Source organism: Heterocephalus glaber, unplaced genomic scaffold (assembly GCF_053883595.1).
Source record: "Heterocephalus glaber isolate CG9 unplaced genomic scaffold, H.glaber_assembly_v1.0 deba00001447, whole genome shotgun sequence".
Classification (NCBI taxonomy): Eukaryota; Metazoa; Chordata; class Mammalia; order Rodentia; family Bathyergidae; genus Heterocephalus; species Heterocephalus glaber.
In genome coordinates, this window is record NW_028258299.1 from 6,419,889 (window position 1) to 6,444,903 (window position 25,015).

The 25,015-nt window shown below is 45.9% G+C and overlaps 1 protein-coding gene across 4 annotated transcripts in view; it reads left to right on the top strand.

The window, feature by feature from the left end:
* The first annotated feature begins 259 nt into the window (after nucleotides 1-259).
* Nucleotides 260-25,015, top strand: part of Pex14 (peroxisomal biogenesis factor 14) — a 137,297-nt gene continuing 112,541 nt past the window's right edge. For all 4 annotated transcript variants that reach the window (XM_004863598.3, XM_004863600.3, XM_021243405.2 and 1 more), the window contains exons 1-2: nucleotides 260-389; nucleotides 15,834-15,881. In XM_004863598.3, the coding sequence (XP_004863655.1) occupies nucleotides 354-389; nucleotides 15,834-15,881 (84 nt within the window). In that variant the 5' untranslated portion in view covers nucleotides 260-353. The remainder of the gene's footprint in view (nucleotides 390-15,833; nucleotides 15,882-25,015) is intronic.

The following is a 25,015-nucleotide window of genomic DNA, read 5'->3' on the forward strand; positions in this document are numbered from 1 at the left end:
GGCACCAGTAATATTATAGTGGATGGCTAAAAATCTGTTTCCAAGTTTCTTTACATTCATTCATTTACTAAATACACCATAAATGGGCTCACTGCACTATGGGGACGACAGAGATTTAATTCGAGAATAATAATATTCCTATAACTATGAAAAAAGAATAGAGACTCCTTTGGATTTCCTTGTAAAGCAGAGACCTATAGGTGACCTAGACACACTTTTCCCAGCCTTTGCCCTAAACCCGCCCTCATCGACAGGCTCAGTTGCTTTTACTTCAGTCTGGGCCGCAAAACCAGAGCAAGGGCGCTTGGGAGAAATCTCGTCCAGCGGCGATAGATTAGTCAGGCCTCAGAAAGATGGCGTCTTCGGAGCAGGCAGAGCAGCCGAACCAGGTGAGGGGAGTGGGACAGCCCCGCGGGGGCGGCGGCGGGGACCCAGGCTGGAGGGGCCGCTCGGCGTCCGGCTGGGAGCCGGGTGGGGACCCCTAGTCTTCCAAGCCTAGGCTGCAACCTCTCACCCCCTCTTGGGCCCCGCCCCTCTCCAGGTCCTCCCCGCGCGGCCCCTCCCCCGGTGACCCCTCTGTAACCACATTCCCGAGCCCGAGGCTGCGGCCGCGCCTGCCCGCCCCTCCAATCACTTGAGTTTGGCGGGGAGGGTGGAAGGCCCTTATGATGTCCCCAGCCTGGAGCTGTGAGGTCCCTGATAGAGGAGAGGTGGTGAGAGGCTCGAGCGTACCCGCTTGTCCCCTCCGGGGAGGAGCCTGACTCATTCGGCGTCGCTACTCCCCCCCAGCCCCAGCCTCCAGGAGTGGCCCCCTTGCCAGCCTCTTTGACTTTCGTCACCTTTGTGCTTCCTTCGCCAAGTTGGAAATGTACTCCGACTCTCCCAGTGCGTTGGCAGGAAGCATTGTAAACAACAGACGCCACCAAGCTTGTGGCTGAGGATGCATCCTCTCTTCCCTGGTTTAGTTTTCTTGGCCAGAGCTTCTCTGTAGCTTTTCACCTACAGTTTAGCCAAATGCCCCTCCAGTAAGGAGACCATGAAGTCCAGTGTTTTCAACGCCTGCGTTTCTGCTGTCGGAAGGCAGAGATGATGAGGTGTCTGATGGGGTGTATAGTCCAGAGCTGGAGTAGGGTGAGGGGAAAGGGGCTGAGAAGGACCTGACATTTACTGCGTGAGTGCTATCGTGCTGAGAACAAACTATGTTTATCAGTCTCCTTTAGTGCTCACTACAACCCCTATGAAGTACAGGCTATTCATTCCCATTTCCTAAAAATGCATACTTGGGATTTGTAACATGCACCAAATCATGTGCCCAGTTGAGTCTGGATTTCAACCCAGATATGTGTGAGTCCACTGGTCAGCCATCCATGTTAAAATTTAGTTAGGATTAGGCCTAGGAAGAAAATAAGATTTCAGTCTGGGACCTTAGCAGTCATCTTTCCTCTTCCTTGAAGCACCATTAAGAGCTTTCTGCAGCTTATTAGTATTTCACTTCCTTCCTAGGCAGAAGACTACCACTTAATGTTTATTACTGTCTTACTCATAAAGTCTGTTAGAGGAATGGCACTTGGAGCAGTTGGAACAGTTAAAGGTGTTGTTCCCCAGAGCAGCCTCTGTAAACAGTGTGAGTGGTTCAGGCAGAAGACACCTGGACTGTCAGGCAGGGAGATGACTAGGACTGATTCTGGCCTTCTCCCTTGTCAGAGATTTGAGAGTTTGGGGAATGTATGAAGAGTCTTCCTTTCTTGCCTTGGCCCACTTAATTTGCTGAAATGCCCAGGTGCCTGGGTTTCTTGAACTGGTAGGTGTTAGGAATGGCAATAGGCTGCATTTGAGAGTGCTCTCAGTTCCTGATTCCTCTAATTTGCCAGTGCCAGTGAGTGAAGGATACTAAAAACAAAAAACAAAAAAACAAAAAAACATGAAAAAGCAAACTTGCCACCTGGAGGTATTGTCACACTCAAGGGTTCCTTAGTTCTGGAAATTACCTTCTCTGTACATGTGGAAAAGGATCTAAGCCCCTTTCCTGGGGCTTGGCCAACACTTGTTTGATAGTTATCTCTTCCTCTTCTTTGCCATCCTTTCCAAAGCTGCTATTGATGAGATTGCATCGGAATATGGTGGCAACCGAGGGAAAACTTGACCTCTTCATGCTAGATTCTGTCACTGTCTAACAATGAGCTGCAAGTGTAGACTTTTTTTTTTTTTTTGGTACGGGGGATCGAACTAGGGACCTTGCCCTTGCAAGGCAGGCGCTGGAACACAATCCCCAGCCCAAGTGCAGACTTTTTAAGTGAGCCGAGTCTCTTTAGCACTTGCCTGTTGTTTTATTATCAAGTCCTAATCAACCTGATTTCCCATTTCGTTGGTCAAAACAGTGGGATTGAAAGGACTGTTGGTTGGATAATTCTCCCAAACCTGCTTTGTGTGTCAGAAGAGTTGCACAGAGTTAGACCAGGGCTGAGCCAGTATTCAGTCTCAAACTGTTTATTAGTTGGCCTTGTGGTAACAGTCTCTGGTTTCAAAAGATGAATGAATAACCAACCCTCTCTTCCCCTTAAGAGACAGTGTAGAGTAATGGTTACAGGTATAGACTCTATTTCTACCTCCTTTGGCTTAGGATTCTAGCACCATACTTACCAGCCATGTGATCTTGGACAGGTTACTGAATTTTTCTGGCTTCAGTTTCCTGTAAAATAGGAATAATAGTTCCTTTTTTATAGGGTTGTTCTGAGGATTAAATGCATTAATTTGTATTATTATTATAATAATCATCATTATTATTTTGAGACAGGGTCTTGTTGTGTAATTCAGGCTGGCTTTCAACTTACTGTGTGGCCCAGCCGATCCTCCTGCCTCAGCCTTCTGAATGCTGGGATCCCAGGCAGGTGCCACCACACCTGGTTTGCATGATTTTTTATGTGATGACCGCTAATTTAATGAAGTTATTTTCTTTGGTATTTAAAAGAATGCCCTTGGGCCGGGGATTTAGCTCAGTGGTTCCACTGCCTGCCTCAAAAGTGCAAGGTCCCGAGTTCGATCCCTGGTGCCAGAAAAATAAAAATAAAAAAAAATAACAGAATGCCCTCAGTGCTGACAATTATTCCATCTTTCTTTGGTGACATTTATGCTAGCTTCCCTTGGTGACTTACAGATTTCAGAGACACACTTGTTTTTCGGTTATGGTAAATCTAGTCTTTAGTCTACCTGTGAGACTATTTCATTTGTTGCTTCATGTCCTGTTCTCTTTGCCCTACAATGTTGTTTTGCATGGGTAGTCTCTCAGCAAAGTCTCTTTTAGCGGGCACATTTTGTAGGCCCTTGGAAGGGGAAATGTTATCCCTATTTCTTTACCTCCCTCCTAGCTTTTCTGTCTCCAGTGCAGAGCAGAGGCATTGTTCAGTCTGATTGTCTGACACTTGCTGACCACTGGGGATTATTGCAGAATGTAGATTTCCTATCTGCTGTGATTTTACTGGACATAGTAAATTTTGGATTTTGAGGGCGCAGAAGTAGGGGAGCAAGAAGAGCGCAGAGAGGGCAGAGCACACCCTTCTCTCCTGACAGACTCTGGTCGGAGGCCAGCACTCAGCAGCGCTTGGACATGACGCTGCACCTCTCTGAGCGCCCATTTCCTCCTCTCAGTGGGAGTGATGGGAGCCACCCTGGCTTAAGCTCCGTGTGAGGGTGGCTGGGCGGGCAGATGTGGGGAGCACCTGAGTGTCACGGCAAGTGCTCAGGGACTGTTCGTTGCCTTCTCTGTGAGCTTGGAAAGTCTGTTGAACTGGTGAATAACAGCAGTTCCCATGAGATATTTTCCCCTTCAACTTTATTTTGAAGCTGGGTGAGGCGGTGCATGCCTGTAATTTCCCCACTCTAGGAGGCTGAAGTGGGAGGGTCTGGGCTACATAGCGAGTTCAAGGCCAGGCCGGCTCAAAAGCAAGCAAGTAACAAACCAATAAACCCCCACAACCCAAAAAAGGTTTTATTTTGAAAAATTTTTATCCTGTAGAAGAGTAGGAAGAATAGTACAGAGAACCCTGAAAAACTGCCATAAAAAGTTCACCAAGATGCACTGTTCCCGTTTTGCTGACTTGACTTTTCTCATTCATGTGTATATTTAAAGGGTTTGTAGTGAGTTGCGGGCATCAGGATATTTTATACTTGAATACTTGTCTTCCATAAGAGTGAGGTTGCTCCCCTGTATAGCCACCATACCATCTGTCATCACACAAGAAATTTAGTACTGGGGTCAGGATTTAGCTTAGTGGCACCACGCCTGCCTTGCAAGTGCAAGGTCCTAAGTTCAATCCCTGGTACCAAAAACAAAAACAAACAAACAAAAAAGAAAGACATTTAGTATTGATAAATTTTTTTTTTGTACTGAGGATTGAACCTAGGGCCTTCACACTAAGCTGCATCGCTGTTTTATATATCCTAGAAACTATACAAACCATGTGTATAGCTTGGGAGTTTTCAGAGTGAACACACTGTGTAGCCAGTTCCCTGCTAAAAATCAGGCAGGGGGGCAGCGCAGGAGCCGATTGCTCCCCTGGGATGTGCAGGACATCCCTAGCACTGCAGGACATCGGACTTCACTGGGACCTCAGGAGCCCTTCATATTCCATCTCCATTGAAACCCCCTAAAGGTGGCCCTGTCTTGACTTAGATCACCATACATTAATTTGACTGTTTTTGAACTTTATGTAAAGTTTGTCTGGCTTCTGAGTAAGGTTGTACTCAGTATCATGAGATCCACACTGAACATTGCTAGTTCATTACCACTGCTCTGTATACTCACTACATTGTATAGTAGAATTGGTCTTATTTATTTAGAGAAAGGCTGTTGCTGTTACTCAGGCTCTTCTCAAATTCCTGGGCTCAAGCCATTCTCTTGCCTCAGCCTCCCGAGTAGCTGGGACTACAGGTGTGTCCCACCATGCCTGGCTGATCATTTACTAGTGACCATTCTGTGTGTGTGTGGTTTGAATTAAGGGAGTGCAGAGCTATATCCTCATTCCTTTTTATTTATATTTTTAATTTTTATTTATTTATAAATAAATACCTCAAGTATATTTTACATTTTTATATAGGTTTTTTGTTGTTGTTGTTTTTTTGATACAAGGTCTCACTATACAGTTCAGACTGACCTTGAACTCACTATGTAACCTAGGCTGGCCTTGAAATCACCATGATCCTCCTGCCTCAGCCTCCCTAGTGCTGGGATTACAGATGTGGGCCATCATGCCCTGCTTAACCATTCCACTCCAGGGACATTTGGGTTGCTTTCCCTTTTGGGATATTTCAAACAGTGCTGATGTGGAAATATTTGTGTTAGTTCAGTGGTTTCACCACATGCTGCGCAAGCGCAAGGACCTGAATTTGATCCCCAGTACCAAAAAAAAAAAAAAAGAAAATATTTGTGTCTTTTTGTGAAGATCTGCGTGCCCTGCTGGTGAGTTCATTTGCCCCCCCCCCTTCTTTTTGTGATATTGATGGAGAGTTTGGGTCATTTGTTTTCATGGAAATTCTAGTATTCCAACATGGATTTGTTTCCTCATGCTTAGATCCAACTTCTTTTTTTCTGACCTAGGGATTGAACTCCTGCTAGGCAAATGCTCCACCACCGAGCTACATCCCCAGGCCTCTTAAAATTTTATTTTGAGGCAGGGTCTCCCTGAGTTGCCCAGGCTGGCTTTGCACTTGATTCTCCGGCCTCAGCCTCCTGAGTGGTTGGGATTACAGGTGGGTACCACCACGCCTGGCTAGTTTAAACATTTTTTGTGGAGAATATTATATAAATGCCATTATGTCCTTCTCAGGGAATTGTATCTAGAGGCATGTGATACCAGTTTGTCCTATTGTTGAGGGTAAGTTCGATTGCTTGTTTCAGGTGGTTACTATCATTTCTTCATTGTCAAGGTCATTTGTAAAGGTCATTTTCTAAGCTAGTCACTTTTTTTGTGACTTTGCTTATATTTTTAATACTTCAGATTTAATTTTTTTTTGGTACCGGGGATCGAACTCGGGTCCTTGCGCTTGCACAGCAGGCGGCGAAATGACTGAGCTAAATCCCTGGCCCCTAGATTTAATTTTTTATTGAGCTACAAAGGCCTTGTGGCCTCACCTTTACTCTGGAATTCCGGCAGGTGTGCCATGGTCATTTAAATGAGTTTTGACCAGTTGTGATATACCTGTGTAAGCATTGGCACAATCAAGATCATAATTCCTGTTTCTCTAAGCATTTCATTATGTTCCTTCCTAGTGAATCCCTGCCTCTGGCACCAGGAAATCTGAACTGCTTTCTGTTCATGTAGATTATATTTATGTTTTCCTAGACTTTCATAAGAGTGAATTTATAATTTATATATGTGGTATTCTTTGTGTTTTTGCATTGCTGGGAATGTTTTGGAAGTGCTCTGCCGCTGAGCTACATCCCTGGCCCTTTTTATTTTCTTTTGAGACAAAATCTTTCTAAGTTGCCTGGCTAACTTTGTTTGCGATGGTCCTGCCTCAGCCTCCTGAGTAACTGGGATTATAGGCATGTGCCACTGTTTCTGGCTGTATGTGTTCTTTTATGTCTTTCTTCTTTAGTTCAGAATGTCTGTGAAATTTATCTATGTTGTTGTTCATGGCAGTAATTCATTACTTATCACTGAGTAGGTTTTATTGTATGGATATACTCTAATTTGTTGGTTTATCCATCCACTGATAGACATTTGAATTGTATTAATACTTGTATTACACCTGTGCTATGTAACCGTATTACCACAAATTTGCAGCTAGAGAGGCACACATACTCATTATCTCAGAGTTTCTGTGGGTCAGGCGTACAGACATAGGCCAAGTCTCAGCAGGCTGCATTCCAGGTGTGTGTTGGGGCTGTGGTCTCCTCCACGGCTCAGCTGGGGAATGAGCAGCTTTCTGGCTGAATGCCTAGAATTCACATCCATGATTTCCAGACTGCGGATCTCAGATTATCACTGTCAGCCAAAGGCCACTCTCAGTTTTTTGCCACATGGGCCTTCCCGGCGTGGCCAGTTACCTTTTCAGAGCCAGCAAAGAATAGAATCTTTTATTAAAATGGACATGACAGGGCCGGGGATTTAGCTTAGTGGCACCACGCCTGCTTGCCTTGCAAGTGCAAGGTCCGGAGTTCGATCCCCAGTACCAAAAAAACCCCCACAAAAAACAGGACATGACAGATGTCATACCCACATTATTGTTATTGAGACAAGGTCTTCCTATGTATCTTATGCTGGCCTTGAATTCGCTGTATCCCAGGCTGGCCTTGAACTCATGGTGATCCTCCTGCCTCAGTCACCTCAGTGCTGGGATTACAGGTATGCGCCACCACACTTGGGTTTACCCACATTAATGTAATTGCATACCTTCTGTCTCCTTTGCTGTAGACTGTTGGGTAGAAGCAAGTCACTGATCCTGTCCACATTCCAAGGGCATGGATCGCAGGAGGTGGGATCCTGGGAGTCACCTTAGAGTCTGCTTCCCACAGAAGCAGCCCTTGTTCGGGGCTACTGTGAATACTCATGTGTATGTGTTTATTGGGACATCTGTTTGAATTTTTTGGTAAATATCTATGAGTGGAATTGCTGGGTCATATGGCAGGTGTATGTTTAGCTTTATAAGAAAGTAAGTATTTTGCAAAATTGTGCTATTTTTCTTTCCTACCAGGATTCATATCAGCACTTGGTATTGTCTGTCCGTTTTAGCCATTCAGAGAGTGTGTAGTGACATTTTATTGTGGTTTTAAATTGCATATCTGTGATGACTAATACTATTGAACATCTTTTCACATGCTGAAGTTCATTTTCTTTCCCATATGGATATCAACTGTTAAAGTATTGTTTGCCAAAAAAGATTATCTTTTCCCCATTGAGTTATCTTGCTACCATTGTCAAATACCAAACAATTGTATATGCATAGGTCAGTTTCTGGACTCAGTCTATGTTTATATGTCTGTCCTAATGGAAATAAACTACTACCTTGGTTGCCATAGTTATAGTGATCTTTTTTTCTTTTTCGTTTTTTTTTTTTCTGGTCCTGGGGATCGAACTTGGGTCTTTGCACTTGCGCAGCAGGCGGCAAAACCACTGAGCTAAATCCCTGGCCCTCTTTCTCTCTTTTTCTTTGCATTGCTGGCACATATTCCATCTCTGGCCTCTCTCCCCAGCCCTATAGTAAATCTTGAAATCAGATAGTGTTAAGTCTTTTAGCTATTCTTTTTCAAAGTTGTTTTAGGCTTTGACCTTTTATGTCTCCATTTAAATTTCTGATCTGGGAGTGACTCCAGCCAGCATTTCTCACATCTGGCTGCAGGGTCTTTTGCCATGGCTCAGCAGCTTTCCAGGAACATCTCTCATCTTTAGTAGGCAAACACCTTGGCCCGGAGTGGCGAACCTCTGGCATGTGTGCCACAGTGGGCTGTGTCACTGAAGCTCTTAAGGTTCATCACCACTGCCCTAGGCTTTTGCAGAGCTTAGCCACCTGGGCACCACCAGCTGGTTTTGTGATAGTAGCAAGAACCTTCTGTTTTTCTTTTCAATCTTGTGTTTAGTGGCTGAGTCCTTTCCGGAATCCAGAACAGATTGGGAACCTCTGCCGATTCCCGTGAGGAGCATAGGGCTTTGGCTGCAGTGGGGCTTACCCTCTTGGGCTTTTGGCCTTAAGGCAACCAGCCCTTTTCAGTTTTGCCCTTGCCACCAGCCTGCTGGCTTCACATTTCTTCTCCTTTGTATTGGGCTGCTTGGCTTCTACACCCCCATCTTGCAAAGTGAAAGACCAAGAATTTCTTTTCACACTTCTGTGGTACAAAAATATTCTTTATATATATACACACCATATATACGTATATATATATATACACCATATATACATATACATATATACCATATGTACATGTATACACCCACATATATGTACATATATATATTTACTTAAAGCCATTGATTTGTCTTTGGAAAGTTATTTTCACTGGAAATAGACTTTCTTTCTTTTTTTTTTTTTTTTTTTGGTACTAGGGATCAAACTCAGGACCTTGCGCCTGTGAGGCAGGTGGTGGCACCCTGAGCTAAATCCCTGGCTGTAGGCTTTCTTTTTGAGACAGAGTCTCACTCTTTAGTTCAGGCTGGCTTTGAACTCTCAGTGATCATCCTTCTTCAGCCTCCTGAGTGCTGGGATTACAGGTATGTGCCACCATGCCCAGCTGGACATAGACTCTTTTTTTTTGGTACCGGGGATCGAGGGACCTTGCGCTTGTGCAGCAGGCGGGAATCCACTGAGCTAAATCCCCAGCCTAGACTTTTAAATTGATAGTTTTCCTCCTCCTGGGGGTGTTTTAGATATCATCCTACTGTATTTTGGCTTGAGTGGCTTCAGAAGTATATGGTTATTGTTAATCTTGAATAATTTTTTTTTTTGTTACTGGGGATCAAACTCGGGACCTTGTGCTTGTCAAGGCACCACTGAGCTAAATCCCCAACCCAATCTTGAACAATTGTAGGTAAAGCTTCTCTTTCTTTCTGGCTGTACATAAGATTTTTCTTGCTAGGTGTGGTGGCACAAGCTTATAATTCTAGCACTTGGGAGGCTGAAGCAGGAGGCTGCCATGAGTTCAAGGCCACCCTTGGCTACATGTTGAGTTTAAGGCCAGTCTGAACTACATAGGGAGACCTTGTTTCAAAAAACCAAAAATCAAAACCCACCACCATCAATGACACCAAAAAAAAAAAAAGATTTTTCTTATTTCATGAGTTTTTCAGAAATTACTCTGCTTGGCTTTTGTTGAGTTTCTTGTATCTGTGCGTTTATAGTTGTCATACTTGGAAAAACTTCAGCCATTATTTCTTCTGCTGTTGCTTTCTGCCTCACTCCTTTTTTTCTGGGACTCTGTGTTATGCTGCTTGATGGACCCCAGACCCAAGACCACTGAGGCGCTTGGATGTTTTCCTCTGTCCTTTATTTTGGTTAGCTTTTCTTGCTGTATCTTCAGTGCACTTAACCTTTTCTCCTGTAGTAATTTGCTGCTGTTCTCATTCAATGAATTTTTATTAAAGATATTAATCTTTTCATCTCTAGATTTTCTTATTTATTTATTTTTATGGTACTAGGGATTGAACCCAGGGCCTTCGCACTGATCTACATCCCTAGGCACCCCCCCCCCCTTCTTTTTTAACTTTGAAACAGGGTTTCTCTTAAGTCACCAAATTGCTCAGGTTGGGCTCAAATATGTGATCCTCCTGTCTCAGGCTCCCAGAATGCTGCACTACAGGTGTGTGCCACTATGTCTGGCTTATCTTTTGGTTTTTCTTGTTATATCAGTTCCATTTTTTTTCCAGGCTCGTATGCTGGAATTTTTGATTGGACGCTGGATAATGTGAATTTTACATCCAGGATTATTATGTATTTTACATCGAGGGTCTTCAAAGCAGGTTGGGCAGTTACTTGTGATTCTGTCAAGTCTTTCTTTTAGACTTTGTTAGGGTGATCTAAGGTGACCCTTACTCTATGATACTCCCCTCCCCAAGATGCAGCCCTTCTGGGCCTTTGTGGGAAGCCCCGCAGGAGCAGGAAGGAGGGGAGCCCTGTGTGAGCTGGGACAGTGTTCAGCTCACAGCCCTCGCTCGCATGCATTATAATATTCAGCAGTCTGGGGGGAACCTCCCCAGATCTGTGGAACTCCCCCTGTTGCTTGGCTCTTTCCTCTCTGGAACTCTGTCCCTCAGCTTTCTGCTGTTTTAGCCTCCCTGAACTCTGACCTCTGACCTTTCAACTCAATGAGACTGTGCTCTGGCGGGGAAGCCCTTCCCTCTCCCTGGTCTGAAATGTGCCTCCTGGCAAAAACCCAGTGTGATTTTAGGGCTCTGCTCTTTTGGGGTTGTGTCAGGGATCACAGTTCTGTCCTGCCAGCTGTCCAGTCTAATAGAGTGGTTTCAGTATTGCCTCAGTTTCTCACTGCTTCCATGGGAGGGTAAATCTAGTCCCTGTCACTCCATCTTGGGCAGAAGCAGGAGTCCATTGGCTGATTTTGTGCAGAGGAGTGGTACAATTTTTTTTTTTATTATCTCCTCCAATCCTGAAAGTGAGGTGGTGGTAGTATCTCTCTCTCTCTCTGTTTTGTTCTTCTGACTTCTTGTTTTTTACACCAGTCCTAATCTTTGGCTCTCTTCCCTAACTGCTGTCTCCACTCCAACCCCACAGCCCCTGAACTGGATCACCTGGGAGCTGCCTTCTGTTCCTTTGGAGTAGGCCTCAGCGGGTGACTTTTAAACATTTTTTTTTTCAAGTGCGTACTCTGTGATGACTAAAGTTGGAATTTAATTTGTAGCTATCTATTTCAAGACAGATAATGGAGTTGACCCCTAAAAGGGATGGATGTATGGGGAGCAGGTGTGTGAGCAAGTGCTGGGTGTTTGCAGAGCCTGCCCTGGTCAGACTGCTGGACAGCTGAGCTTGGATGAGGCCGGGAGAAGCAGTCCATCATCTCAGCCAGAGATGGCGAGCCTTTTAGAGCTTTCAGTGGTAACTAACAGCCCACTGTGGCACTCGTTCCACAGGTTCTCCACCACTGATCTAAGCAGTACCTCGAGTTGTGTGTCAAGGTGGGGGTCCAGCCAGGAGTGGTGGCGCACGCCTGTGATCTCAGCACTTGGGAGGCTGAGGCAGGACTGCTGCAAGTTCAAGGCCAGCCTGAACTGCATAGGGAGACCCTCTCAAAAAATCAGGACCCCCCCCGCCAGCAAGATGGGAGTCTGTCCTTTTGCACAAGAAGCAGAGCAGTCAGGATTCTCCAAGGAGTCCCGTGGGCGCTCTGGATGGGACAGTTCTTCACTGGGTGCATGGCAGCACATTTGGCCTCCTTGTTCTCTAAATGCCAGTGGAACTGAGTCACAGTGACTTCCAGAAACACCTCCACGTGTTTCCACATGTCCCCTGGGAGTGGCATGGCTCTGTGGTCAGGGACCAACAGGCCACATCACGTTAAGGGCAGCCATGCTTGTTAGGTTCCAGGAAGACACTGCCCTGCCCCCGCTTCCCCCTTTGGGCTTATATATATGTACCAAGTGCTTCTTTGTTTTAATTGTTTAAATGAAAATTATAATTACTCCCAAATTGATGAGGTGGGTGCTGAAGGTACAGACTTGATAGGATGGTAAAGTGCATCTCTAGAAGAAGGTTAGACTCTAAAGGGCAGAGTAGTTACCCAGTGTAGAATAGCTGATGGGCCCACGGGAGTGAACACGGAGAAGTTAGAATCAAGGCTATGTTGGGTTGGTCCTCAAGAAATAGTTTTCTAAAGGGCACCGAGACAGGAAATGAGTGATGGTCCCTTTTGGACTGTAGAAATAACATCATGGGCTGGAGAATCTCGAGGGCAGTAGTGGCGAACCTATGGCACGTGTGCTGCAGCAAGCTGTTTGTATCATTGCAAGTTCTAAGAGGTTCGCCATCACTGTTCTAGAGTGCAATAGTGTGGGCACTTCCCACATTGGCGTGAAGCCCTGAGGGTTCCCGGTGGCAGCTACCTGGGCAACCTGCGGGTTGGTATGCACTTTGGGTAGTGGCATTGACATTGCACGTGGAGGGCTGGTGTTGTTGTGCCAGACCCAGGAGGCTCTGGGAAACCTGGAGTGGAGGGGTTTGGAGTGTGCTGCCGTTTAAAGGTCTGCAGTGCTTCTGGTATGTTGACCTGGGCCTATGGAGTGGATAAGAAACTAGTCTCATGTGGCTCTTGGTCTTAGAATGAGAGGGAAGGGCCGGGAATTTAGCTCAGTGGTTCTGGCACCTGTCTTGAAAGCACAAGGACCTGAGTTCAATCCCTGGTACCAAAAAAAAAAAAAAAGAAAAGAAAAGAATAGAATGAGAGGGAACCACTTTTTTAGTTTTAATGCTTAAATTTTGTTTCTAAAAAACAGAAAACACGGTTGGTCACGCCTGTAATTCTAGCACTTGGAAGCCTGAGGTAGGAGAATCGCTTTGAGTTCAAGGCCAGTTTGGGCTACATAGCAAGATCCTGTCTCCAATAAAACCAACCAGCCAACCAAACAAACAAAAAAACCTGAACACATTTACATGCCTCACAGTTCTAAATGGTGCTGAAGGGCAAACGAGACTTATTTGGCCTGTTAGCACTGTGGACTGTTTAAAACTTGTCCTCTTGTCCCTCTGGAAAATATTTAACTATTGGAGAGATGAACTGATTATTTTTTTGGCAGTTCTGGGAAACTTAAAATTTAAATCCCTATATACCAGTTACTTGGTGAGTCATAGGAAAGTTAAGTGACCTCCCTTGCCTCAGTTTCCTTATCAGTAATACTTTTGTGTGCCCTTATTGTGAGAATTCAATGAAGAAAGAACTAAATAAACATTAGCACTTAGTATCTGCAAGTGGGTTGAAGGAGGCCCTCAGGAAGACAATGAACTGTTATGCATAATTCCTATGTACATGTTCTGTTCTTTGTTGCTCATTCATTCATTCAGCAAATAGCAATTGAAGGCCTACTCTGTGCCCGGCCTTGTCCTGGACCCCAGGGATACAGTGATGAATGAACAGTTTCTGCCTGTGTGGAGCTCATGATCCGATGAGGGAGACATCGTTCAGATGATCACACCAATGAAAACTGCAGTTCTGGGCCAGGGATTTAGCTCAGTGGTTCCATCACCAGTCTCGTAAGCGCAAGGTCCCGAGTTCGATCCCCGGTACCAAAAAAAAAAAGAAAACTGCAGTTCTGTTCCGTTCTTTGTTTTTGGTGCTGGGGATTGAACTCAGAGCCTCAAGCTTGCACTGTACCACTGAGCTAAATCCCTGTGCGTGCCCCCCCCCCGCCCACTTCTTGAAGGAGAGGAATATGGTGTTGTGTGTGTGTGGGGGTGGGGGTTGTCGGGAGATTTGACCTAGTTGTGGCTGTCAGAGAAGGACTGCTTCCCGAGGGAGTCTTAGCTGGCTCTGAAGGAACAGCACACGCAAAGGCCTCTTGACAGGACTCGAGGCCGTGTGTCTGTTATGGGAAGGGGTGGGGAATGTGGGGGCACCCTAGACCTGAGATGTACTCAGAGCAGGCTTGAGGCCTCCAAGGCCACACTGAGGACCTTTTTCTGTTCTGTCTTCTAAAGATGCTGTTGCTTACTGGAATGGATGAATGGATGAGGGAGGAGGCAGCCTGAGTCTCCCCAGGAAATGAGTCTACGCTGTGGGCAGTGTATGGGAAGAGAGCCATTGAGGGTGGGGTGAGCTGGTTAGAAAGGTGCTGCAGTGGTCCAGGTGAAAGGTTTTGGAAGTGTAGACCAGAGCGATGACTGTAGAGTTGGAGAGCAGTGGAGGGTCGATCTGGAGGTGCTTAGGAAGGGATATGGGCAGTCATGCTGTGGGGCGGCTGAGGGTGAGGGAGACTCGACTCTCAGCACTCTAGTCTGGTGCGGTGAAACTGAGCTGATTGCTCAGACAGGAGGCACTGGAGGGGGGCACTGGAGGGGGTGCCCGTGGCAGGAGGGACAATGGGAGGCAGGAAGGAGTAGGGCAAGGGCACGGAGGGACAACCCAGAATTCTAATTGTGGACCTTGCTGTTGCCTGGATCCCCAAGGCACCCACTTCTGTTAGTTTCACGGTGGCCTGGGACTGAACTTTGCACAGAGGAAGAGAGTCCTTCGTCTCACAGAGGCTACTGTGCCGTGTGCCAGCTGGCCTTTCTCCAGGAGGCCTGGCACAGGCCTGGTGAACCATGGGAGCAGAATGGAGGCTGGGGCTGGCTCCTGGGACACGCATGCTGGGTTCGCTTGTCTGGATGTTATCTGCACATAATTGGCAATTGACTTGAGCAGCAGGAACAGTAAACTAATCACAGCTCACTCAAACTGCTTGTTTTATTCTTGTGGAGATTTGGAAATTTCTTCAGAGCTTGTCCATTCCTATCTGTGTCCCTCCTGTTCTCTAAATTTTTATTTTATTGTTCTGGGAGTGAACATTAGGGCTTTGCATTGAGCTACATCCCTAACCCCTTTTTAATTTTTAAACAAGTTCTCACTAAGTTGCTGAGTTGCTCAGGGTGTGCTCCAGCTTGTGGTTCTCCTGCCCCAGCCTCCCAGAGTGCTGGGATTACAGGTGTGTGCACCACCATGGCTCCCTTCTCTAAATTTTGACCAGCCCAGCAAGAGTTGAAGGTGCTTGTGTGAAGGTGCTCACGTGAGCCAGGCCTGGACGGTGGTCTGTTTTTCTGTCAGCCTGTCATTGACTTATTTCCACAAAAGATTTAAGCCTGGGCTGGCTTTGCCATTGAGGGGTGGTTTCTTTTCCGCAATAGGTGATATGGAAGAATCAGTGGAGTTTGCTCCCTTCCTGGCTCCAAATGCTGTCCCTAGAGAAAATTTTGAGTGTGGACAAGTAGCGCCCCCTTGTGGGTGCATCTGGTTCTCCACTTTGCTCGGCTGCTCTTCTGGTCAGTTGGATCTGAGCTGGTGATAATAGAGGTACGGCTCTCTCCTTGGCCTTGTCTTTGGACTCCATTTCTGTGGGTTTTATGACTGTCCCCAGCACCTCCTCCCCAGCAGCTGATCTTGGGTCCTCCTGATAAACCCAAGCCTTGTTCTTGAGGGCCCGTGACAAGGAATCCAAAAGTAATCTGTTTCCTGGCAAATTCAGACTTTTGGGGTTACTTCTTACAGGTCATCCACCACAGAACACTCTAAAGTTTTGAAAAAGCAGTGAGAATTATGAAAAAGAGACATCTTTGTATGTTGCTTGAGAATACAATCTCTTTGGTTTTTGCATGTCCATTGGGTGGCACTGTGATCTTACTTTTGTTTCTGTTTTTCTTTGCAGCCGAGCTCTACTCCAGGAAGTGAAAATGTGGTGCCTCGGGAGCCGTTGGTAAGTACCCAAGTCACAAAGTATCATTTTCTAATAATAAAATACCATGTGAGTTTAAAGAATACTTCAGATCCTGGAGTTTGACATCAGCAGGGTCCCTTCAAAGTAGGTATCATGTTAGGGCTGGTGATTTAGCTCAGTGGTTCTGCTGCCTGCCCTGCAAGCGCAAGGACATGAGTTCAATCCCTGGTACCAAAAACATCAAAAACAAAAACAAAAAACCAAAAAAGTAGGTATCATGTGGCAGCTTCCTGTGAGTGACCTCTGACCTCTGCCTTCTGCTCTACCTCGCAGAGATCAGAGATCAGTGAGATCTCTCCAGAGTAGAGCCTGGACCTCTAGGAGCTAAAGCATCCACCTGGATGGTCCTGGGGTGCTTCACTGCTGATGTCGTAATTAGTGAGATGCCAGAGCCTCGGGGGCAGAGAGGAGCGAGGCTTCTGGGCCAGCATGGTTGTTACTCTGCTCCCCCGGGTGGGAGCAGCAAAGAGGCCTTTAAAAAAGGAGTGTAAGGAGGTGATTCTGGTTTTATCTGGTCAATAATTAGGGGTGTGATAGGCATTCCAACTTCATCTGAGACTACCGATGAGGAAGAGGCCTACAGAGTACTGACAGTGATTGTCTTTATGAAGTGCTTTTGCTTTGGTGGTCCACACCGGAGTCCTTTATCGCCTGCCCCATTTTTGTTCCATTTGGCATTTCAGGGCCTTCTGTAAATCCTGTTGACCAGTCCTGCAGATAAGTTTAAGCGAGGAGCCAGTGTTAAGTTGGCAGCCAGTGTTAGGCTTCACTTCCAGAGCCTTTCCTATCTCAAGCTAGCGCTGGGGACACTCCGGCCTCCTTAAGCACCAGGGGTGGCATCTGCTGTCGTCACTCCTGTGGCAGCAGCAGGAAGAGATGGCAAGAGGCCCTTAGCTGGTTGAGCCTTTCCTGGCCAGAGGACCAGAGGATATGAGTGCTGCCAGGCCTGTTTTAGAAGAAGAGAGGTGTTGCCATTTGTGTCACCCACTGTCAGTCATGGACTCAAGTCCCAGCACTCCCATGGTGGCCTTATTTTGCTCTCTTTTTATTGCCTGGGTTCTTCCTTGGAGTGAGAGCCAGAGAAGGTGACACTTTGCCCCTCTATCGGCTGGGGACTTGAGTGGCCCCTCAAGCTGAAGTAGACTAAAGTCCATATTGAACACAGTGGTCCTCTTTAGTCCTGTGCCTCCTCAGTTTCCTTTTGAGTTTCGATCTACTGATTAACCATTTATTGATCAACAGAAGAGGAGCCAGTCCACCTTTGGGGTGTGCTTGGATCGGTGCTTGGGAGCCTGAGCACTTGGCAAGTATGCTGACCTGGGCTTCCGGAGCCCTGCAGGCCTTTGGCTCTGCCAAGGTCTCTGCACGTGACTCTTTTCCTGCTGTACTGTGCTTCCGCTTGCTGGTTGTTGTATTTTTATTTCTTTCTTTTCTGGGAGGCCCTGAGCAGTCTTCAAATGCTGGTAGCCTGAGATGGTCCAGAGTTCAGACTCATTCTCTCCAGGCCGACTCTACAATTACCTTTTATTTAATTAATATTTTTTCTCCTCTTTACATACTTGCTGCATAATTGCTCAGAGGAAAGAAAACACATAGCAGCAATTTATATATATATATATGTGTGTATATATATATATATATATATATATATAAAACAATAATTAAAAAAAACCTGAAATAAACTCGCATCTCATTTGGGCTGATCTTGTGAGTTGGGTAATTAGGGCCCTATTAAAAGATAGACCCTTTCTCCTTCCTCCCCTTTTTTATTAATTTTTTTATATTAAACTCCCACAGTCTCTCAGTCATGCCCTTATTGCTTTTGGCCAGCCATTTGCAGCAGCCTGATTAAATGAGTGCACCAGCCGAGTTAGCTGGTCTTGTGTGAACAACTTCTTCCCCTTGGGAGTGGCGGCGAGAGGGTGTCAGGAGGAGGAGCCTGCTGAGGGCTGGCTCGTGGGGCGGGTCTGGGACACAGGATGAGCAGGAGGTGAGGCTGTGGCTGCCATGGCCCAGCAGCCATGCATGGCAGTCTTGGTGCCGACGAGGCGGTGTGTTGGCAGCCCGCACCCACAGCCAAGTGTGCAGGGCTGCCGTGTGAACGCACACGGTGCTTGGGCCTTTCTGGGGCAGAGCTCTCTGCTGGGTGCCCAGCTCAGCTGAGCCAGAGGATTGGGGAGGAGACAATTGAAGGATCAGACTAAGCCCTCTTCTCAAGTAATTCACATATTTTATTTGAAGAAAAAAAGGCATTTGTACACATGAAACAATTAGCAAGCAGCACAAGACTGTATATAATTTCAGCAAGCAGCACAAAATCATGTATAATTTGGTGCAGAATTGCCTGGCTGGGAGTCTGAGAGGCCCCTAGTTATTCAGAGAAAGAAGAGTGTGGTGGGTGGGGACTTAGGCATGGTTTTTGTGACACTTGAAGCTAGATCGTGAGGAATGGACTCCAGCGTTGGGCCACCCTGCTAAGTTGTTTGTCTCTAACAGCATATTTTCCACAGAATTCCTTATTGGAAGCTGCCTGATTGCTACACTAAAAGGACTAAGCATGGGAGGCTGAAGGTGAATAATGTATGCCTTATTTCAGAACTAGATAGCCAGATGATCTCTTTGAAGCGACATTTCTTCCTAGCATGTGTGAAGATTGCTCAGTCCTCCAGTACTACCAAAGAAAGGTTTACAGCAGAGGTGCTTTGGAGGTCTGTGGGTAGTCAGGTCAGCACAGGTGACATTGCCACATCAATGTGCTCAGGTGCATGCATTATTGCTTTGCTTTTTTTTTTTCTCAGTACTAGGGATCGGACTCAGGACCTTGTGCTTTCGAGGCAGGGGCGTTGCCACTGAGCTAAATCCCTGGCCCTGTTGTGCTTTCTTTGCCTGGGTACTAGGGGAGGAAGTCCTGATTTTCTTTCTTTCTTTTTTTTTCCAGTTTTTATTAGTCCATGTTTGTAGTACACAATGATTACATTCAGGGTTGGGAATCAGTACATGTACATAACACATTTCAATTCTTTTTTTTCCTTCCCCTCCACTTTTTTTGCCAGCATCAGATTCATTTATTTATAAGCCCTTATAAAGTTAATTATCATACATATAGATTAACAACCAAACTAATAGGAAAAAACCCCATAAGATAATGATACTAAATCAAGGTATACCTTTAGATATATTATTCATGCTGGATTGCAATAATTTTTTTCTCTTCTATTATCTATTATTTTGTACTTTATATATTGAGTTTCATATCTGAGAAATCATATTTAAGCTTATGTCTCTGATTTACTTAACTTTATGGTCTCAAGGTGCATCCATTTTCCTACAAATGACTAGATGATCCTTTTTTTTTTTTTTTGGTATGGGGGATTGAACTCAGTACCTTGCACTTTTGAGGCAGGCGTGGTGCCACTGAGCCTAATCCCCAGCCCTCGTTTATTCTTATTTTATGACAGAGTAGTACTCAGTTATATATAAATGTTTTCCCTTTTTTTTGTTTTTTTGAGACAGGGTCTTGTTAGCGAAATGTACTGGTTATGCCAGAATGTTATCAGACAGCTTCTTCTAAAAGTGGCTCACTAATTAAACATTACTGGGTTCTGGCTTGCTTGCCTCCCCTTCTGGAGTTAGATTCCAGGTTCTTCTGGTCTCGAACAAAGAACTGAACTAAATGAGCAAAAAGCAGTGGTAGGCTGGGCACGGTGGCACATGCTTGTAATCCTAGCACTCTGGAGACTGAGGCAGAAAGATTGCTATGAGTTCAGGGCCAGCCTAGTCTATGTAGTGAGACTCTATTTCAAATTTTAAAAAAGAAGTGGCAAGGTTTATTTGAAAAAGTAAAAGTGAAGAGTGAGGGAGAAACTGGCTCTGCAGAACAAACTTGGGCTAAGTAAAAAAGGAAAAAGCAAGCTAAAAGAACACCCTGGAGAAAGCAGGGCAGGCTATTGTGAGGAAAGCCAGGAGAGCTGAAGGCCTGATTTTCATTCCTGGCCTCTTTGGATTATAAAACCTGTCTTGTGAATGAGATGGTGGCACATTGGTGTTTATAGCCACCCCTGATTCTGGTCAAGTAGTAGGGCTGCATGTTGCCTTCCCTTGTCTTTTCTGTCTTACCCCCACCTACCCCTGGATGAAACCAGCCCCACTACCTTGTCTGCATGCGTGGCCAATATGATATCTGACTGTTCTCAGCAATGTGCAGTGCTAAACAGATGGGAATTAAATTCAGTAAACTCAACTTGACATTCTCTGATTATTAGCGACAGAACTCTTTGCTGAAGTCTAAATTATTACTTTTTCCAGTTTACACTCTCTTCATGAACTGTTTCCTAGGGCAGAAGGTTTGACAGCCATCCAGAGGGCTGACCGCCGGCTTCCCCTAGACCTGTTGCAAGCCTTCTGAGACTTGCCTTGAGTCCCTGGGTTCTGGCTGAGGACACTGCCTGTCCTCTGGGTCACACAGAGCCTATGCCCAGCTCCCTGTGCCCTGGCAAGATTGAGGTCCCGCCTGGTGTTAGGTCTTTAAGATTAGGGGCGGGGTGCTCGCTTGGCCTGCTCCAGTTGTCGCCATGGGGTAACTCAGTTCCTGTCACGCCTGGATAATGAAACTTGGGTTAGGTAACCTTTTGAGATTTCCTTTTAGTCATATGATTTTTGGTTATTTGAAGTAAGCAGTAAATGGAGTTTCGTTTACATGTCAGTTACTAAGTAAATGTTCAGCAATACTGCTGCTCACCTGCTTTATGGTGTGGGCATGGGTTTTGGCTCAACTAGAATCTCAGCTTTCCGCTCTTTGACAGCAGCCTCTCTCTAATGGACACGTCTCCTGCCATCCTCTCTTCCTCTCACTTGTAGTTATAGGTTCTTTTTTCTCCTTTCTGTCTTCCACCCTGCATCCCTCCACGAAAATAACCCCAAATTATGATATGATGTATTTTTAAGATGATGATAATTTCCACTTTGTCAGCTTTTCTAGGATTAATATTTTTAGAATGCCGAGTTCCTTTTTTGGAGAGAGACAGGTTCTTGCTATGTAGTTCAGGCTGGCCTTGAACTCACTGTGATCCTCTTGCCTCAGCCTCCGGAATGCTGGGATCACAGGTGTGTGCCACCACACTCAGCTCATAGCACACTGAATTTTTACAAGTAAAGATGGTGTGCAGTTGCAGACTAGCTGTCTCAGTAGTTTTGCCCTTGAAGTGCAGAAGTTTCTTCCTGTAGCCTCAGGTTTCTCCCTGAGGTCACAATAGAACCTTGTCCAGCTGTTCCACATCAAGGTTTGAGATCAGTCCTTCTGGGGAAGCTTGTCTGTCTTATACCTGGGATGCCTGAGGTTTTTCTTTTTGGTTTTTAAGCCAGTTAACCTGAAGCTGGTAATCAAAAGTCCATTGATACTGTGCTGAATGTAGGAGGCAGGACTGTGAGTGTCTGCTGAGGGTGCCTGTGGCCAGCTGCCTTCTGCATGCATGGTGGGTGCAGTCTTCACAGGCTTTGTGTTTTTGCAGCTTTTGCGGCAGTAGTGGGTTCGGTGCTGGTTGGGATGCTTAGTGTGCACAGAGGTGCTCATTTCCCCGCCCCATGCTCTTCCACATTCATGTGCTCAGTGTTTTTCTTTTTGGTACCGGGGATCAAACTCAGGACCTTGTGCTTGCCAGGCAGACAGGGGCTCAGGGTATTTCTTTGTGCAGACTCATGAATGGACACATGGCTGTACACACAGACAGCATGACACATACATACTTTTTTTTTTTTTTGGTACCAAGGATCAAACTCGGGACCTTGCCACTTGCAAGGCGGAACTGCTGAGCTAAATCCCCGGCCCCATACATACTTTTATTCTGTAAACTTCCAAGCACTTTGTGGGGAAATCAGATTGATCCAGACACTGTATTTGTATAAGTGTTTTACAGATACATGGGCAATGGAACCGACCATTTAGAGATACCAGGAAATTGTCCTTTTTCCAGGAAAAATAAATATGGTGAACCTAATTTTAAAGTATTAAATATTATTGGCTGATTTCTGTGCAGAGTTAGGCTTGCTGAAGATAGCTGTCCTTTCCACCCAGAGACGTTTGTCAGGGTGAGAGTAGAGGTGACGTTATGGGGACAGTCCAGTGTCCCCTCTTTATTTTTAAATTTATTTTATAAGAGAAGGGTTTCATAGTGTTCCCCCGATTGTGACAAACTCAGCCCTTCTGCCCTGTCTCCCAAATAGCTGGGACCTCAGGGCTACCGCACCTGGTTTCACGCTTTTTTATTTAATTTGCAGTACTAGGAATTGAACCCAGGGCTTTTGCTTGGAGCTGCATTCCCAGTCCTTTTTTGGGTTGGGGTGGGCACTGGGGATTCAACCCAGGGCCATCCCCAGCCCATTTTAAATGTTTTATGAGACAGGGTCTCACAGAGTTACTAAGTTGCCAAGGCTGTACTTGAACTTGCAATTCTCCTGCCTCAGCCTCCTGAATAGCTGGGATTAGAGTCATGTACCACTATGCCTGGACTCTAATCTTATTTATTTTGTTTTTTTGAGACAGAGTCTCGCTATGTAGTCCAAGGCTGGCCTCACACTCTTGGCGATCCTTCTCCCTCAGCCTCCCATATGCTCTTTTTTTATTTTTTTGTTTTGTTTTGTTTTTTGGTACTGGGGATCGAACGCGGATCCTTGCGCTTGCGAGGCAGGCAGCGGAAGCACTGAGCTAAATCCCTGGCCCTCTTTTTTAATTTTTGATACCAGGGATCAAACTCAGGACCTTGTGCTTGCTGAGCAGGCACTGTGCCACTGAGCCAAATCCCTGGTCCATCTCCTCTTATTTTTAAAAACTAAATTGGCCTAGGATCATAGCTCAGTGTTGGGGCCCCTGAGTTGTAGCTCCAGCTGAAGAAAAGAAAAGAGGAGTAAATTGCCTGACAGTTTTGGCGCTTGACCTGTGAGATTTTCCTGGGGTACCCTCACAATTGCTGCTGAGAAGCTTGGGGCAGAAATGGAGAATAATGTCCGTGCTGCTGTGTGGCTGGAGCAGAACACTAGGCCAGAGCCTTGAGCACTTGTTCATAGGGGAAGAAACATTGGCTTCTCCTCGTCGTCCTTGCTGACTCCTCTTCCCAACAGTGTCCAGCTTTAGGGAGGGGACTGTTGCTCCTGGCTGGGAGGCCACTGTGCTTCCTCCTGTTCTGAGCCCGGGGAGGAAAGTTGGTCAGAACTCACTGCTGAAGCGGAGGAACTGGAGAAAAGCCTCATTCCATTTTGGGGTGGCTGTAACCTCTAGGCCACTTACTGATTTTGCAATTGCTGCCTCTTCCTCCTCCATCCTTCCTATTATAGTGTGAGAAGGTTTATGGAAAAGACTAGGCGGTACCCTTTAAGTTGTTTCCTCTTTCAGGTAAATGAAGAGGTTGTTTTTGAGTTTGGAGCTGTCCTTTTACAAATAATTATTAGATGAATTGAAACTCTTAGGAGTGATAATTAAAGAAATAGAATTTGAAATAATTCTTCACCTTTGTTTATGGTTTAGGTTCCTGGCTTTCATAGCGGTACTTTGTATTTGCTATAGCTCCTGTAATCAGGGCCCTGCCCATTGGATAACTGAGCAGTGTCTTTATTTTGGAGACTTGGACTGAGCACTTATGTGCCTTCTTTCAGAGCCATGCAGTGATAGGGGGAGTTTTGTCTTTCACCTTAGCCCACCATCATTCTTTCAGAGGGAAAAGTTGTTTTTCCTCTTTCCTCCTGGAGGTGTAGGTTTAGAGTTCTTAGCTGCTCTACCATTTTGGAACATGGGATCTACAAATCTTTGGGCAGAGGAACATTCCTAACATTTTTTCCTTTGTTTGAAATTGATCATCTTTTTTTTTTTTTTCCTGTGGCAGTATTGGGAATTGAACCCAGTGCCTTTGCATTGAGCTACACCCCCAGCCCTTTCTTAGTTTTAAATTTGAGACAGATCTTACTAAGTTACTAAGTTGCCCAGGCTGGGCTTGAACTAGCAGTCAGCTTCCCAGAGTGCTGGGACTGCCAGTGTGTGCTGGTGTGTGCCACTGCACCTGGCTCCATCATCATTTTATTTGAAATAATTCTCACATAAAAGAATCTTTAAAAAAATTTTTTTTGTGGGGGTACCAGGAATCATACCCAGGGGTGCTCTACCACTGAGCTACATCCCCAGTCCTTTTTTATTATTTATGTTTGAGACAGGGTCTTGTGTGTAGTTCAGGATGGCCTTAAACTTGCTATGCACCCTGGGCTGGTCTTGAACTTGCAGTGATCCTCCTGTGTACTGGGATCACAAGTGTATGCTGTCACACCCAACCAACCGTATTTTTTGTTTTGAGCTAGGTGGTAGCTAAGTTGTGCAGGCTGACCTCACACTTGTGATCCTCCTGCCTCAGCCTCCCTCCATGCTGCAGTTATAGGTGTATACCATTGCACCAGGCTTAAAGTGTCATTAAGTGGGACCTGAATGGTGGGTATTCCATGTGGCAAACTCAGGCAAACCCCTGCACCCTCCAGTTTGAAAAACCACTGAATGTCATGTTGTCCTTAGGACAACCATGTGCCCTTATGTTTTCCAGAATAATTTCGATTTAAAACATTTGAGCCCAAAGTCAGACTGTACAGACTGATTTTGGTTTGAAAAATACGATCTTGTAGTTAATCCCTCTTGTGTGCTGCGCAAAGCCACAGGAAGATAAAGTGGTGCTCGGGAGAAGGACGCCTTCACCGCCCTTCCCTCTTCCCTCCCAGCTCTCCTTTCTTTTACGGTTTGTAGTTATAACCAAGATTTATGCTTGTTGCTCCACAAATCTTCTCCCTGCCATTATGAGTTTGTCTGAGCAGTCTAGAGATAGGGCCGGCCCTGAGTGATTCTCGAGGTAAATCTATCTGGGGCACTCCTTGACAGTTGGAGGCAGAGAGGCGCTAAGGCATGGCCCCCAGCGGAGCCGGGCGCAGCTAAATTACCCTGTCACGGGGAAGACACGCTGCCATCTCTGTGACCCCTCGCCTTGGTGCCACCGTGGGCCACAGTTCCCTGTCTGTGCATCAGTCCTCAGGGTGGGGATGGCGCTGTGGGTCAGCGATCGCTCCCTTCGCTGTAGCACTGGCTGTGGCCT